At 35.1% G+C, this 18051-nt stretch overlaps 1 protein-coding gene across 2 annotated transcripts; it reads left to right on the top strand.

Moving 5' to 3' along the window:
• Window positions 1–3641: 3641 nt before the first annotated feature.
• LOC132053555 (signal peptide peptidase-like 4) lies at window positions 3642–17624 on the top strand. 2 transcript variants are annotated; one of them, XM_059445642.1, is made up of 14 exons: window positions 3642–3924; window positions 7358–7516; window positions 7628–7739; window positions 8051–8170; window positions 8385–8536; window positions 8672–8854; window positions 9950–9984; window positions 11407–11569; window positions 13592–13645; window positions 14040–14132; window positions 14249–14391; window positions 15271–15341; window positions 15523–15606; window positions 16759–17624. In XM_059445642.1, exons 1-14 carry the CDS (start codon window positions 3793–3795, stop codon window positions 16863–16865), a joined length of 1608 nt encoding a protein of 535 aa, XP_059301625.1. In that variant the 5' UTR covers window positions 3642–3792; the 3' UTR covers window positions 16866–17624. The 2 variants fall into 2 exon arrangements, with proteins under 2 accessions (XP_059301625.1, XP_059301626.1); XM_059445643.1 differs by lacking the exon at window positions 3642–3924 and having other exon boundaries at window positions 7378–7516; window positions 7609–7771.
• Window positions 17625–18051: the final 427 nt, after the last annotated feature.

Raw genomic sequence — 18051 nt, 5'->3', positions numbered from 1 at the left:
AAACATACTTATGTGTTAGTTTCATGAAGAGTTGCAGAACTTCTATTCTCTAAATGATATAGTTTAGTAATTCGTTCATGATTGTCATTCCGAATGTCGTGAACTCAGTACGTAATCAGTATAGACTCGTGTTTGATATCCCATGAGTCTCGAATATGAAAACCCGATACCGCTTCTATGTGAACAAGCAATGTTTAAACTCTTAATCAATTTATGAATACGTGTCTCAGTATAATAACGTTCAGTGTTCCAGTGTTGTGCATTACAGTATGATTCTCAGTTTCTTATTATAAATTGTTAAATGTTGAACACCTGTATTTTAGGCCCAAGGCCACAGTTTACGTATATGTATACCTAGGCTCGAGGCCACAGATTTGTGCACTTATTTTGGGTTCGAGGCCACATATTATTAACTCAGTTAAACAGGTGGTTCCATATTTAGAACAGGAAGTACTTATGACTTAACTTCTCTTGTAGTTTAGCTATCAGTATATTCAGTTTCAGTATATTATCTGTTTATTAATTTGGGCTGCCATTTCCCGAGCACTCCACAACTATTTATTCTTTCAGTTAGTTTTAGACACCAGTGCAATTCAAATGTACTGACGTCCCTTTTGCCTGGAGCCTGCATCTCGTGATGCAGGTAACGATTTACAGGACGATGGATCTGCTCGCTAGGATTCTCGTATCAATTGCTTGGTGAGCCCCAGTTCTCTTTGGGGCGTTATTTTATTTACAGTCTTTTCAGTATCTTAGACAGTCAGGTATGCCGGGGGCCTTGTCCCGGTAAACAATTAGTATTTCAGTACTCTTCACTGGCATCATAGACTAGAATAGTAGTTAGTCAGAGTCTTGCAGGCTTTTATGTTAGTCGTGTTGGCTACATTGTCATGATTTAGACTTATCTCAGTATTCCACATTTATGATTATTTCAGTCAGACTTGTTAATAAATTAGCACGTGTTAAGTTATATTTCCGCTTTCAGTATATGTGTATACCTCATGTTGATTCAGCTAGCCAGTTGGTTCGCTAGGTCACATGTAGTCAGGCATCGAGTGTTGTGTTATGCCTAGGCCATGGTTCGGGGGGTGACATTCCCTAACTAGGAAGAATTAACTATCCTGTTTTGAGGAAAGATATAATGATTAATCCAGTTAGACAATTTTTACCTTAATTCTCTAGTACAAAAACGATGAATGTATTTTGAATCTGTTCTCGTTCGCAAAATCTTTCTTTTTGAATTATCTATAACTAAACAAAACATTTTTTTTTTTAAAAAATACAGATCCAGTAAGTGCAAATAAAATTTCGATCTTGATTGAAATTTGATATAAATATTTTGTTCCTACCTTTTATTAATTCATTGATAATGCGGCATAAAAGGGATTCTCTATCATATAAATTATTACTTTTATGGTAATATTATACATCGTATATAACTACAGTAGATTTTTTAAAATAAAAATATATAAATAAAATTTTGGACAAAAATAAAAAAGAGATAAATAAAAATTTGGAACGTGTAAATCGAATTAAATACCTGCAAGGGTGGCTCAGTTGGTTGAGCATGTGACTTTCATAATGGAGGTCTCAGGTTCGAAACCCCCTGCCTACGACAGGGGAGCATTTGCCTTCTGGGTCGAGTTCATCGCACGGGGCTTGCCTAGTGCGGGTTATCTCTCATGTGTGGTTTGCGGGCTATTGCACAGGATCGGGGTTTACGCTGTGCGCAACCGAAATAGTGGGTGCGGGTTCCTTGTCATAAAAAAATTGAATTGAATATAATTTAAAAAAAAAAAAAATTTCTTATCACGTATTTCATAGTTCAAGATAAAATTATGAGAATGTTATTGCACTAAGTTTAAATGGAGAAACCTGCATGTATTGTCCATCACTAATCTTTTTTCAAAACATAAAGTATGGTAAAGTCTTACAATTACTTCCTTTGAATGTGCGATCTCGTCTCAAGGTTTATATCTCAATAAAATAGGTTAGTGCATATTAATTTGAACTTTTAAATTTTTTTGTTTTATCTCTCATCTATTTTGTATATTTCTCCAATCAATATGCACCAAAATATGTGAGTGCATATTAACTTTAAATAATGTCAGTACATTAAATGCAAATACAATAAAAAAAATTAGATGCTACAAAATGCGTTAGAACACATAGTAAGGTTCGAAATTAACAAAAATAAAATAAAATATAAATTAATGCTAAACCACAAATAACACATGGTAAATTGTTATATATAAACACTTTCAATATAAAAAGTAGCTCGACTTCAATTAGTTAAAGCTAATAACTTTACTTTTTATTCTAAACTAGCAAGAATCGATTGTTCTGCTTCGAGGAGAAGTATAATGATTATTTCAACTAGACTATATTTGCCTAAATTAGCAAAAATAACACGTGACTTTAAATAAATAAGTCTACCCATGTTGAAAAGAGTCCATGTATTTTTTTAGCAAAAAAAAATAAGTCTATCCATGTTGAAAAGAGTCCATGTATGAAAAGAAATCAACAGAGACTATAGTTTGTTAGCAATTTACGATTCTTGGGCGACAAATTGGGAATAAATTGTTTAGGTAGAAATAGTAGAATATTTAAAGCTAAAAAATAGGAAGTTATCAATTTTGATTGAAATTTGATATAAATTTTTTGCTTCTACCTTTTGTTATTTCATTAATGCAGCATAAAATGAATTCTCTGTCATCTAAATCGTTTATTTTATTGTAATATTATACATCGTACATAATCATAGTAGATTATTTAAAATAAAAAAGATATAAACAAAATTTAGAACAAAAACAAAAAAGATATAAATAAAATTTTAGTACATGTTAAATGAACTGAATATAAAATTATGAGAATGTTATTCCAATACGGAGAGATATAATGATTAATTCAATTAGACAATATTTATCTTACTATTCTTGTTTAAAATCGATGAAAGTATGAGCCCGTTTGGATTGACTTATAAGTTGCTGAAAATAGCTTATAAGCTGTTTTCAGCTTTTTTTGAATGTTTGATTAGCCAGCTTAAAGTCATTTTATGCTTAAAATAAGCCCCCAAAAATAATTGAGCGCTTGTATTTAAATTTTTTATCTAAAAGCGAATTATAAAAAAATAGGCTTATAAATCAAAGAAAATAAGTTGGAGATTTTTTTAAGCCCATCCATACAGGCTCTATATTATGAATCTGTTTTTGTTCGAAAAATCTTTCTTTTTTTGTAAAATACCCATAACTAAATAATATTCGCTAACTCTCATATTTAAAGTTCAGTTTAAATTTATTTTTCAAAAAAATAAAAAACTCTTCCACGCAACATATAAAAGTGATCTCATCTTCAAATTATTGTCATAAATAAAATTCACAAGAAAACAAATATACGGATCAATAAGTGCAAGCTTTTTTAATTACTATTACTATTTTCATAATAATAATTGCAACAGGAAACAGTCAACAAACTTGAAGAACGTGTCAGCCACTCGTTAATACCGCGTGTGGACAAAACAATAAATCTTAAGATTAAAATATGACTAAATCAACGAATAGAAGGCGGTCGTATTTGTACTAAATAATCTGAACCCAAACAGTCCCTTATTTGACTAATTAAAAAAAGAAAATTGACTATCTTTCTTTCTTTCTTGCTTCCTTTTTCATACATATCTCTCCACTTCCTTTCATATTTAGTCACCAAAAATAAACAAACGCTAAAAAAGAAGAAATTCATCCTTTGACTTTATTCCTCAAGATTGAGAATAAAAATTATAGTGATTTTGAGTTAATGGGGTTTAAAGAAGGAGTTTTTTTGTGTTGTTTTTGTTTGGTTTTATGTTCTTTGGTTAATGGAGGTGATATAGTTCATCATGATGATGTTGCTCCAAAGAGACCTGGTTGTAACAACAATTTTGTGCTGGTAATATCTCATTCTTTTAATTAACACCTTTTTCATTTTTAGATTTTGAAACTTTGAGTTTTTCTTGATAAAAATGGTTCATTTCTCATTTTTGCTAGTGTATATGTTATATATGGATGTGTTTCTTGGTGTTGTTTTTTTGTTTTTTTGAATTTTTTTGTTTGGTGAAGATTTTGTTAATGTGAATTAGTTCTGTTTGTATAAATGTAAATCTGGTTTGTGGTGATTGTTACTTGCTTATGATGATGGTATGGTTTGTCAACTTGTCTAATTTTCAATTTGAATTTTAAGGTTGATTTTGTAATAATGAAGTTTAGGTATTTGGTAATTATATAAAAAAAAAAAATACTACATTTCTGAATAGTTTATTTTCTTGAGTAAACATTTTTGAACAATTTATTGTAAACTCCATTCTTAAGAATTTGAATCTAATAGTAATAGTATCAAACAGTTTGGGATAGAGGGGATACTATATCTCACTAGGTCTCTCTTCTTTTTGGTTCGGTTTCGTGATCAATGTCTACTTTTAATTGGTTTCTGTTAAAGCTTGGATTTTTCGATTGCTATTGTTCCTCGTTATAAATTGCTGTATTAGATTTTCAGCGGGTAGATCATGCTTGGCGTGTTGTTATCTCGTTAATTGCTTTATTAAGGTGTTTATCCACGTTATTTCGTTAATTGCTTGTTTTGGGGTTTACCCGTGTTATTTTGTTAATTTCTTATTTTGGGGTTTATCCATGTTTTTTTGTTAATTGCTTATTTTGGGGTTTATCCGCGTCGCGTCTTGATGATTAATTTACTCCCAACCACCAAATTTCTACTTGACTTGTCCTGTGGAGTAGAGATTAATAAATGAAAGTTGGAATGATTTGTTATACTAGAGTTAGAGTTCATAGTCATATAGAGCTGATGACCTAAAATCAAACTAATAAATGTGTTCTCTCCCTATATACGTAATAAATGAGGTAGTTATACATTATACAATCATGGTATTAGAGAAGGCGTTCCTACATTCTTGTTTGACTGTCACTCATCAACAAAAAGACTTTACATGCTTAACCGATAAAAAACAGGATTAGGCCGCGCGTGAGTGGACATGCTATAATCCTAAATCTATACCTTAGGCTTTTAGATATGGTGGTCAACTAATTTGAGGGTAATTTTTGTAAAAATGAATTTTTACCTAATTGGTAATCATATAAAAAGTACTACGTATCCGAACAATTTATTGTAAACTCATTCATAAGAATTTGAATCTAATGGTAGTAGTGCCATACAGTTTGGGAGAGAGGGAATACTATATCTCTCTAGGTCTCTCTTCTTTTTGGTTCAGTTTCGTGATCAATGACTGCATTTGATTAGTCTCTATGTTTTAGCTGAAATTATCAGTTAGCGGTTAACAGCTTGGATATTCCCAACGCTACTGTTATATGTTATTAATTGTTGTATTAGATTTTCATTGGATAGGGCATGGTTGCCGTGTTGTTATTTCGTTGATTGCTTGTTTTGGGGTTTATCCACGTGTCACGTCTTGATTAATTAACTCCCAACCACCCCAATTTCTACTCCACGCGGCACGTGGAGTAGAGATTTGTAGTAGAGTTGGAACAAATTGAGTTCATAGTAATAGCTGATGTTGCAAACCTAAAATCAAACTAATAAATGTGCTCTCCCTATATACGTAATAAATTAGGTGGTCATACAACTTCACATGGTATTCGAGAAGGCAACGGTCCTACATTCTAGTTTGACCATCACTTTTCAACAAAAATATTTTCACATGCTTAGCCCAAAAAAAGAGGATTAGGCCGCGCGTGAGGGGACATGCTATAATCCTAAGAATAAATAAATGAATAAGTCCAAATTCTATACCTTAGGCTTTTAGATGTGGTGGTCAAAAGCCCGAAGGGTAGCGGCTGCGGGTTCCCTTGTCATCAAAAAAAAAAAAAAAAAAGATGTGGTGGTCAAATGATTTGAGTGTAATTTTTGCATAGATGTTACATAGAGACTAAAAGTAATGTGAAACACTCTCCATGTCAAATTGGATTTCCACCTTTCTTTGTTGAGCCATCCATAATAATTGCAATTTTTCTTAAAAAGGAAAGCAATTATGCCCGAGAAAGTATTATGTAGACCAGATAGTACATGCTACCTTCAGTGTGCGGTGCTTTCTCAACCTCAAAAATTCCGAAAATTAAGATTGGCATCCACATGATTCATGTTTGACTTTAGTTGGTTCCGCATTTAGTATTAGCAATATAAATATACTTATATTTTTGTGAATTTGTAATGGTTGTGCCAAGTTGAAAGTGAACCAATCAATTTGGATGGAGAGGCTATTAGTCTTTATTATTCCCTCTGTTTTGACATTTCAAGTTTATTGTCTCGTCCCAACCCCCCAACGGCCCAACCCCTACCCCTTGACCATGCCCCTGCCACCCCTGGAATCCCAATCCCTACCCCATCCCACCCCATAGTGTTTTGCTACATTACATGTAAACACTCTTAGGATAATATTTTTTTTGCATACTTACCAAACACTAGAAAATAAGTAAGAAACCCACTTGTTTTCCAAGAAAACATTTTCCTTCATACCAAACACACCCTTAATCTTACTAACCCAACCATTTTAGGCAGTCCATTGTCTATGTACCAGCTTTTGGAACCTAGAACTTACAAAAGGAAAATATGAGTTCAAAAGTTTAAGTTGCATCTTTGGTTGATATGACTCTTTGGTGCATTTTCGTGTCCTTTTGAGTGAAGCATTCATCAGTTTGTGTTTCTGTCATTAGTTTACGAAAGTAAGGACTAAACCTTCCAAACAGAAAAGGCAGGGTCGATAGCTTAACTTCACCACCAGTTTGCTCCATGGCATCTGTTTATTAGGTCAAATAAAAGGACTTCCAAATGGATAGAACTGCAAATTTGCCATCCTCAGTAGTCTTTCTATTGATATATATCATGTATAGAGCCCTGAACTTGATGGATTAGAAACTAATAGAAAGTAAAAATTTTACTTTTTGTCATGATAGTTGTTTATTTCCGTGTTCGTTTTCGGAACAGAGATAAATAATCCAGATTATATAGTTTGATCATACATGTAGGGTGTGTTTGGTATGGAGGAAAACATTTTGCGTCCAATTTTCCCATGTTTGGTTGGTCAAAATATTTTCACTAGGAAACAAGTTCCTTAAAATAAGAAAAATGACTTTCCTAGTGGAAGTAAGGAAAAAAAGTTCCATAAGTGGCATTCCAATTTTGGTGCTATATTAGCTCAACTTGACAAAATTCCATGTTGTGGATGGTATAGAAGTTATGTTTTGTTGTTTGGCATTGTGTGAGCAGAATACTGCTCCGATGTACTTTGATTATCATTCTCAAACTTGGAACTTGTAACAGCACTCATCTCTTAAAGTAATGTTTCCTCAAATAGGTAAAAGTTCCAACATGGGTTAATGGGAGCGAAGTAACTCAGTTCGTTGGCATTGGGGCTCGATTTGGCCCCACATTGGAATCAAAGGAGAAGCGTGCTAATCAGACGAGGCTTGCCTTTGCAGACCCACCAGACTGTTGTAGCAAACCTAGGAATAAGGTTGATCTCGCATTTATTTTGAAAAACATGATTCCTTTTTATCAGAAACATCAACAAGGTTGTCATATATGTAGCGCAAACTCACCTTTTAGGTCTTCGATTGTGTGATAGCTCACCGGTGAGGCCATCCTGGTGCACCGAGGTAATTGCAGCTTCACCACAAAAGCAAAAGTTGCAGAAGCTGCTGGCGCTTCAGCAATCATCATTGTAAACAACCAAACAGGTTTTGCTGCTCTAATTTCAACATTTTCATCAGTAATTCTCTTCTTCTTTTCCTTGTTCTAATATGAATATAGGCTCTTAACTTGATATGTACTTGTGCAAACTGCTGTAAGCTGCATAGCAGTCATTATAAAATTTCAACCGACTGTGGTGCTTATGCTTGAAAGTTCATTAAAATAGGCCCGATTTGGGAAAAAATGAATATCTAATATTTCCTTTTATTGTAATACAATCACCTTTCAAGTATCATTTTCTCGATATGCGCAGTCCAAGGGTTTAAATATGATTTTGTGTTCTCTTATTGCTCTATAGAGCTCTTCAAGATGGTTTGTGATCCCGATGAATCTGATGTGCACATCAGTATCCCTGCTGTGATGCTGCCACAAGATGCAGGAGCAAGCCTGATACAGTTTCTCGTGAACAGCTCTGCAGGTAGGCTTATTATATTTTATTTCTTGTTAGTACCTTTTTTTTTTAGGGGGGTGGGGGGGGGTGGGGGTGTGGAGGAGCAAGGTAGACATCCATCTGCTTTTTTTTAAAAAAAAATCTTTTTCCTGCTAGCTGATCTTCACTGATAGCTATTGTGGAATCTATTCATGTGGATTTGTTCCTACAATTGTGACTTACAGACTTCCCTTCTGTTCAGTTTCTGTGCAGCTGTACTCTCCGAAACGTCCAGCGGTTGATGTAGCTGAAGTGTTTTTATGGCTTATGGCAGTTATTACCATAATATGTGCTTCTTATTGGTCTGCATGGAGTGCTAGAGAAGCCGCAATTGAGCAGGACAAGTTCTTAAAAGTAAGCCATAGTCATTCCTCAGTACCTTTCCCCACTCATTAGTGACCGTCAATGCATTTCTTTTAAGATAGGCGAATGCTCATTGCAACTCTCCTTGACAATTTGGTTGAAATATGTTCTATCTTGCTCTGGTAGGATGGCTCAGATGATTATGATGGCAAGGAGGTGACTCATTCCAGTGGTGTACTGGACATCAACACGACATCAGCACTTCTTTTTGTGGTGGTTGCATCCTGCTTCTTGATTATGCTTTACAAATTGATGTCCTTCTGGTTTATTGAGGTTCTGGTGGTTCTGTTTTGCATCGGCGGCATTGAGGTATGTCATAGCTATTGAAGACAATCACTCGATTAACTAATAATGTGTTTTCTCTAACAGCTTGGGTTTTTAGATGAGATCGTCACGTAGTTCATCATGGTATAATCTTTGTCTGGGTTCAAGTATCCCTATCGCTCCTTTATCAAAAAGAATTTTCACGTGCTAGGCCAAGGAAAGGAGTCAGACCCGCACGTGAGCGGGCGTATTGAGGACTAATGAAGTAATTGATTAATAATGTACACTCTCTAAAGTTTAAACTTTTAGATGAGATGTATCACACAGTTCAACAGTACTGAATGAGGAGCCCACACCCAAGGATACAATATTCTCCCTCTGTCCCAATTTGTGTCACACTCTTTCCTTTTAGTCAGTACAAAAAAGAATGACACCTTTCTATATTTAGTTATAATTTAACTTTAAGTTTCCCTTCTTACCTTTAATTGGATGAGTTATAGCTACACAAATATTTATGAGTTGTTTTGACCACAAGTTTCAAAAGTTTTTCCTTCATTCTTAAATTCCGTGTCTAGTCAAACACCTTCACATGAATTGGGACATAGGTAGTACTCCCTCCATTCCAAGATAAATGTATTTCCCACACCTCTTCTACGGTCCAAAATAAATGAATTTTACAAAGTCCAAATATGTATTAATTAATTGCTTTCAAAATTACCCTTCTCTCTAATGGTTTTTTCAACTCCCAACACTGACTATCTCTAGTTTTAAGAAAAGTGTGGGAAAAGTAAAAGGGTAATTTGAAACAAATTACCCTTTAATTAATGCCATTAATTAACTTTCTTAAGGGGTGTGCCACACCCCAAAAATTCATTTATTTTGGAATGAAGGTAGTGTTATATTAGTTCGACTAATAAAGCTCTATAAAAGTAGCGATTAAGGACATTTTCATTTGTACTTCTTAATAACTTCCATCTGTAGGTGATTCAATATTAGTTGTGCTGAAGCTAATAACTTGCTAGCATGGGATAGTTAAGCACAGGAAGTAGATGAATAAAATGAATGGAATAAAGATCATCTTGTCTCCACGTGACAACATATGAATTCCATGCTGACACTTCTTCCTCGTTGTGCTTGCAGGGTCTACAAACCTGTTTGGTGACCTTGTTATCATGGTATGTTTATTTTACTGATGTTACTAGTTGTTATCTTCTTAGTTACGGTATGTCAAACAGTTTGTTTGGCAAAATAGGGGAGGACGAAGAGGAAACGGATTGGTAGGACTGTAGGAGAATTTTCAAGAAATTTATTACTGGAGTAGAATCGGGACCAAACTGAACTTTTCCCCCTTTTCTATTATTTGGGGTCTTGGGTGGTTGGCTGATTCCATACCCCTCGTTCCTCGTTTTATATTAACCATTGTAGTACGGAATCCCTCTCATTTAATGGATGCAGGTGCTCATTAGATTTAAGTTTCCACTGTGGCACTTATTTTATTTGGAAATTTAGTACAGAAAGGACTAAGGAGGATCTAAAATTAGCTCTTTCAGTCTTAATTCAAACCTTAGCATTTCAAAAATCTTTTTTCAATCCTGACATTTTTGGACTTAACTTAACCAAATATATTATTCCCCCAATCTTAACCAAATATATTATTCCCCCAATCCTAATTTATGTGAAGGTGTTTGACTAGTTACAGAGTTTAAGAAAGAAAGACTTTGACACTTGTGGTTTAAAACCTAAGTTGCTCGAACTCTCCAAAATTGTTGCCGCACCCGTGTCGGACCTCCAAAAATACACTACTTTTGGAGGATCCGACACTCACCCATCGACATTTTTGAAGAGTCTGAGTAACATCATTTAAAACATCCCATAGATATTTATGTGGCTACAAAATCATGTCAATAAGGGCAACCTGGGAAGTTCAAAGTTTAACCATTTCTAAGAATAGAAAGGTATCATTATTTTTGGGACAGAATTAAATGGAAAGTGTGTCACAGAAAATAGGGCAGAAAAAACAAACAGTACAACAACAACAACAACATACCCAGTATAATCCCACCAGGTGGGGAGGGTAGAGTGTACGCAGACCTTACCCCTACCTTGTCAAGGTAGAGAGGCCGTTTCCGATAGACCCTCGGCGCAAGAAAAATCAAACAGTACACTTAGTAAACAAGATATGGTGATTTAGCAGACTACTGAGAAGGGACTGTTTTGTGACACTTTTGTATTTCAGAAGATTGAAAAGGTATATAAAGTCTTAATAAAAGATAAATTCGTTCTCCTTGAAGTGAAAAGTGTCTAATCTGTTTAGGACAGGTGGCCCCTTTAAAAATTGAGAGGAGCTTCCTCTGCTATATATAAATTAATTGGCTTCAAGTAGATGTAGGCTTTTGAGGAAGGCAAAAATATTCCCCTAAAGAAGAAATAGACATGATATCGTTTTCGCAGTAGGGTACTTCAAAATTATTGAATCGGTGATTGTGACTAGGTTTCTATTAGTTTATTATTATTGAAACAAGGTGTAAATTTTACTTACCATAATGTTATTTCATTAGTTGATTCTCAGACATCTGGCTAATGGTTATTATTTATAGTTTCAGATGGTTTGAACATGCTCAAGAATCGTTTATTAAAGTTCCACTTCTGGGGCCCGTTTCATATCTTACTCTGGCAATTTCTCCGTTCTGCTTAATTTTCGCTGTTTTGTGGGCGGTTTTCCGTCGTGTCTCCTTTGCTTGGATAGGTCAAGACATACTCGTAAGAACTATTATCTAGTTCCCTTGTCAATTTTTTGTCTTCATCTTTGAATCCAACTGTCTACCTTCATATTGACATTTCATTATGGTGATATATACTTATTTGGTAAGGAATAAACTCCTTTTTATGTACTTCAAAAGAAAAAGAAGTTGTTTGCGTGAACTCATGATATGTTTGAAAAAGAGTAGACATGTATGTAAGAATATTTATTGTGACAAAATAAGGGGTAACCTGCTCCTGTTCTATTATCGAAATATGCGTAAAAATCTTAGCACTTATATTGACATTCCTCTGTTCTTGGGTACCTTTTCATCTCTCTTTTTATAAAATATCATTGTAACTTTCTTTCCCTTGGAACTACTATACTTCTGCTGAGGTATCATGTTTTCTGCAAAAGTGAAATTAACTATATCTGTATGAGAGTCCTTATTTTGTGTTTATGCGGAGAGATCAGGGGGTGTGCTAGGCATCTATTCCCTGTTGGAGTTCAGCTTCTATTTTTTCTTTTTCTTGGCTTGCATGATCACAAAAGACCAAAAATAATTATCATTTTGCTTTTTTATATTTATAGCAAAAATATAAACTGTTAAAAAAGAGGCTGAAAAACACTTAGTATTTGTTAGGTGTTTGGACAATATATGAGTTGAAGTTGAAAAAAAAAAAAAAAAAAAAACAGAGAGTATTTATAGCTGAAGTTGACAAAACGTTTGTGGAATTTGAAATTGTCTTTGGGCATGAGCTTCACTTGGAAAAAGAGTTTGTAGAAGTTGAAGATTTTGTAAGTGGAATCCAGTTTTTCTAACTTGAATACCTTCAGATCAATATTTAAATCACTTTGAAGTTCAAAATTGATTTCAGTATTGACAAATACTCCCTCTGGTTCAATTTATATGTCTTACTTTCCTTTTTAGTCTCTTTCAAAAAGAATTCCACTTTCTATATTAGTAACTTATAAAATTCAACATCCCACATGGCATGTCTAAGATCACAAGATTCAAAAGGCATTTTTGGTACATTATACGCATCTTTAGTTTAAAGACCACAAGATTCAAAAGTTCCCTTAAACTCTATGCCCAGTCAAACTAAGACACAATATGAAATCGAGGGAGTAGTATATATGCCGAAACAGACCGTTAGACCCAAGGAGACCTCCCAACCCTCCCACTCTCCACCACCCTGAAAGAAAAAGAGAGTTTAAGCAAAAAACCTCTCATGACAGTGAATTGTGTAGCTGTATTCATGTTCTTATTAATATTGTGTGTCTTTGTTCATGCTCATATAGTATTGGCTTGAGATTAGACTAAGGAGATCTCTCAACCCTCCCCCTATCCCCTAACACCCTGAAGGGTAAAAAAAAAGGGGAAGAAAAGCAAAAGTCTCTGACGACAGTAAATTGTGAAGCTGAATTCATGTTCATATTAATGGGTGCTTCAAAAGAGTGGTTGGTTCTTCATATGGAAGGGGGGGGGGCGGGGGAACCACTTATTGTTGCATTGCTAGTTCAAAATTAGATTGAAGCACAACATAGATATGTCCGGAATCAAGTGGGTAATGCCAAGAATCATTAGGTGGAGGAAGAACAGGCGGAGGAAAGCATGGGAGGTGATCTTCTTTGTGCTCATGTGAACAGTTTGGAAGGAGAAAAATAAAAGAGCATTTGAGGGAGTTAAAATTTCGTATGTAAATATAAGGGGAATCATTTTTGTCTTATGTTCGCTGTGGAGTACACATGATACTTCAATGTTACAAGGTTTTGGCTGTTGTTTGTAAAACATGTTTCCATGTAACTTTTCATTTTTTGGATATACCTTGTATACGTGTGGTGTATATCTTACTCCGCCTTTTGGCTAAGATGAAGTGTAGTCGTGTTCTTGTCGGTTTAACATTGTATATGTGGTATGTCTCTTCAATTAATGAATGATTTACCTTTATCAATGCAAAATATGACTCAAAGAGCGTGATGTTCTTATACTCTATTTTTTTTTTTTTTTTTTTTTTTTTTTTTTTTTTTTTATAAACTAGGGTATTGCATTGATCATCACCGTTCTTCAGATCATACGAGTTCCCAATCTCAAGGTAAATCGCTGCATTTGGGTGGACTTTGTTATCTAATTGTTTCTGCTATTTTAGATCACAAGCAAATCATTTTTTGACAGAACCTTCTGCCCTTGGTGCTTCTAACTTTGGATTAGCAATTCCTTAATGTGGCGCCCCTAATTTTATTCGTCAACTAATGAGTAGATAATTACTCCTCAACAAGCTAAATTTTACTGACAATACCTTGCTAGCATCATGCAACTAAGCAAATTGTAACAATTAAGCACAGTAGGTACTAAATAGTATGTTTTAGAAACCTATTTTCTGGTGATTACTTTTACGTCTTCTTTAAACTCAAACTGTGGGACTTTAACAGGAACTGTCAGTGAAACCATTAAAGGAGATTAATTATTTTTTTCTTTGACATTATCAGGTGGGAACAGTTCTTCTCACTTGTGCATTCTTCTATGACATTTTTTGGGTATTTGTTTCCAAATGGTTGTTCCACAAGAGTGTGATGATAGAGGTAAGCTCAGACTTACTTGTTTTGTCTCTACTTTAGGTTTACTTGGGTACTTTTGCCTCTGCTGTCACAGAAGGGTGTTGGTGTTGACAAAGGAAAATTTGTTGTTTTCGGTGCAGGTTGCACGTGGTGATAATAGCGGAGAAGAGGGAATTCCCATGTTACTGAAAATCCCACGGATGTTTGATCCCTGGGGCGGCTACAGCATCATTGGGTTTGGCGACATAATTTTACCAGGATTGGTAGTAGCATTTTCATTAAGGTTTGACCAGTAGCTAAATGAGACTTGTGTTTTATCCATGAATATGGTTCCATGGAGCCCCAAGTATCTAATACTCCCTTTGTTGCAATTTATTTTTCTTAGTTTGACTGGCCACGGAGTTTAACAAAGTAAAGAATTTTTTTAATCTTGTGGTATTAAACTAAAAATATGTATAATGCACCAAAAAATGCCCTTTAAGCTTATGGTCTTAAACATGCTATGTGGGATATTGAAATTAAAGAATTTCCAAAGAGGCATTCTTTTTTAAACAGACTAAAAAGAAAAGTAAGACAAACAGATTGAAATGGAGAGAGTCACAATTGGTGGAAAGTTGTAAGCCCGACTGGTGCCGCTAGGGGCTATATGTTATGGTTGCTTAAAGCTTCCATGTTAGAGGACTTATACTGGTACTCTCAACGTCCCAATTGATGTGGCACACTTTCCTTTTTAGTCTGTCCCAAAAAGAATATCATCTTTCTATAATTAGAAACAACTTAACTTTAAAATATCCCTTTTACCCTTAATGAGATGATTTGTAACCACACAAATATCTAAGGTCTGTTTTAAACCACAAATTTCAAAAGCTTTACTTTCTTTCTTAAACTTTGTGCCTAGTCAAATAGTGCCACATAAAATGGGACGGAGGGAGTAATAAATTATAGAAAATGCTGTACCAAATTTCTTGTTTGGGACTGAGTCGTAGTAGTAATTGTTGTTGCTGTTGTTGTACCAAAGTCAGGGGTTGTGTACTTAGCAATTAAAAAAAGGGTTGATGCATCATTGATTAATGCTGCATGCTTACAACTTGAAATATAAAGGCAGTCAATAGCTTGTTAACACTCTTTGGTTTTATTTATTACATTATGCTCTTTGTTGCAGATATGACTGGCTGTGCAATAAGAGTCTTCGAGCTGGTTATTTTCTGTGGACTATGACTGCTTATGGTTTAGGTATAACTTCTGCATAGAAAAATGTGCTTTGATTTGATTTGATCACTTGTCATAATACTCTTCTTATGACTAAGTCTGATTTGATCACTTGTCATAATACTCAAGTTTATACCATCTTCTCTTTGTTAATACGTATCATATCAGTTTGTGTTTTCATTTGACTCTTATTTTCTTTGTACAGGTTTATTTGTAACATATGTGGCTCTGAACTTAATGGATGGTCGTGGTCAACCTGCTTTGCTATATATAGTTCCTTTCACACTAGGTATGTTACAGGAAGCATAAAAAGGCATTCTTACGGTCATAAAAATTATAATGGAGCAGCCAATAATTGGTTTGATAGTGAAGGCGGAGTCTACACTACATATTCACTGTGATTCCGCAGGAAAGAGGAAATTAGCCAATTAGGCATTGAGTCTTATGTCCACATAGAGAGCAATTTCGAAGCTGTTATATGCATGGCTCCGAAGATGTAATCAGGAGCACCACACCCAGTCTTGTGGCCTAGTTGTCAATTAAGTGAGTGGAAACTCTAAAGAACAAGGTTCAAATCCCAGCAGAGATAAAAAACGCTAGGTTATTTTTCATATGCCTAGGTCTTGATGGACAGAGTTACCCAGTACCTGTGTTGGTGGGAGGTAGCAGGTTTTCGGTGGAATGGTCGAGGTGTGAACAAACTAGTCCAGGCACCATTGTTATTAGAAAAAAAAAAAGATATAATCAGGCGTACGCAACATCAACTTGAACTTTGATTTAGTGGTGTCATAGTGCAGTGTGGATAGTGTTGAAAGTATGAGTAGTGTTGACTAATTGCAAAATGAGTGGACGTTAGTCAGCAAAAGAGAAAATTTACAGATCTGATATGAATGAATAGGTTGACATCATTTTTCTTCCTTTTTTTGGTAAATTTTTGGGCAAGGGGGTCAGAGGTGGAGGCTTTTGTCAAATGAGAGATGATAGTGGTAGGATTTGATTAGGGTGTTGATAAGTCCTCATTCTTCCTCTTGTTGCGGTAATGTTAACCTAATTTCTTCCTCGTGAACTATGAATCTAGAGTACAAAGGCCTAAGGTTCCTCCCCTTTTCTATGTATTGACCTTTTAGTTACCAATATCTAGGTAGCTACGCAACCCCCCACACCCACACCCACACACACCACATGGCGCGGATTTTAAAACACAGAAATATACTCATCCCAGAGTGAGTCTTTATAGCAGAAACAGGAAGAAATGAAAATATGCCGGTTTTGGAATATAAGGTAGACTGTAGGCATAATTTTTCCCCGTCGATGTGCTTACATGCCTTGCCTTCACAAGGGTATTAAAGCTGAAGGCTGCTGTTCTAAACATTAAAATCTCGATCTTTTCATATTTAGTTTGTGGTGTGATTACGCTGAGCTCTATTATTGTTAACTCCAGGCACATTTTTGATGTTGAGTGCGAAAAGAGGGGAGCTGAAGCATCTATGGACAAGAGGAGAACCATATAGGCCTTGTCCGCATATCCAGCTACAACCGGCCGAGTAATTTGACATTGTACTCTCTCTGTAATCACATATAGCTCTGATTTGTCATATTACAAAGTTAGGGTACATATGTTAGTAATGTGAAAGAGGTTAGAGTTCTCAAAGTCATAGGTTTACTTAGGTTTCTCCCCGACCTCCCTGCCCGAACGCTGAGTATGTTGCTGTTAATGACTGACAAGCGAAGGTGAAAATAGAGCATGTAGTTTACCAGTTATGCGTTTGACTAGAGTTGCAGCAAAGTTTTGAGTTTAACTTCTATACACTATACACTGACAAGTAACCGTTAATGTAAAGTGGAATTAGTAATCTGGAAAATAAGACAGGTCATAGTTATAACAGTGTAAAAGTTGTTAACGTTGTCAGTGTGTACAAGTTAAATCCTAAAAGAGTTATACAGCTCGTGCAGTTTATAAGGCCTTCATGTGTAGCTGTAAAATCCCTCATTATATGGCATCGCGTGTAGAGTACTTTATCGGGAAACAAGCCTCATCAATGTGTTATACAGCATATGTAAAAGTGAAGACGATGTCTGTGATAGAGTTTGTACAAGGCCATGGTTAACTTAAACTATTCTTTAAATGTTTTGTTGTTTTTCTCCAATTGTTTGTCAGTTTTTGTTGAGAAACAGAGTCTAGTTTTACTTTTGGCAGCTGATACCAATGATTTTGTATCCTTGGTACGGCATCAGTGTGTTTCTTTACCTTTATATATGTATAAAGACTATTATTGACCTCTATATGTAGTATTATTTTCTAGCGAAGGGTGTTCAATTGATCACTTTGGTCACATTAGATTTACAATTTGCCCGATGGGAAATAGCCTCTTGACTGCTGCCCTCCATGTCCAGGCGGTTTCTCAAATCTGGGCAGAAAAACCTAAGGGTGTGTTTGGTATGAAGTAAAACATTTTTCAGAAAATATTTTTCAATGTTCTCGTGTTTGGTTGGTTAAAACTTTTGGAAATATATTCTCTAGGAATACATTTTTTTGCGCGGATTGCCCTTCTTTTGGGGTGGTCTTTAATTTTGCCCCTCATATTTGTGGTCTTTAAATTATGCCCCTCATATTGCTGGTCATTAATTTTTGCCCTTCGCATTGCAACTCTGAGCGTTCACGCAGAAATCTTGAGGTTCTGAGTTCGAACTCCCGCTCAAGCATAAATTTTTAAAAAAAAAATTGCAAGGCAAG

The sequence above is a fragment of the Lycium ferocissimum genome, chromosome 4 (genome assembly GCF_029784015.1).
Source record: "Lycium ferocissimum isolate CSIRO_LF1 chromosome 4, AGI_CSIRO_Lferr_CH_V1, whole genome shotgun sequence".
Lineage (NCBI taxonomy): Eukaryota > Viridiplantae > Streptophyta > Magnoliopsida > Solanales > Solanaceae > Lycium > Lycium ferocissimum.
This window is presented reverse-complemented; position numbering and strand designations above follow the sequence as displayed.

Excerpts from the sequence above, each read along its gene's own strand:
- LOC132053555 (XM_059445642.1), top strand. The coding sequence starts at position 3,793 with ATGGGGTTTAAAGAAGGAGTTTTTTTGTGTTGTTTTTGTTTGGTTTTA. Across the intron at positions 8,537-8,671 it reads AGCAGGACAAGTTCTTAAAA|GATGGCTCAGATGATTATGA; the intron begins GTAAGCCATAGT and ends TTGCTCTGGTAG. Across the intron at positions 13,646-14,039 it reads TACGAGTTCCCAATCTCAAG|GTGGGAACAGTTCTTCTCAC; the intron begins GTAAATCGCTGC and ends TGACATTATCAG.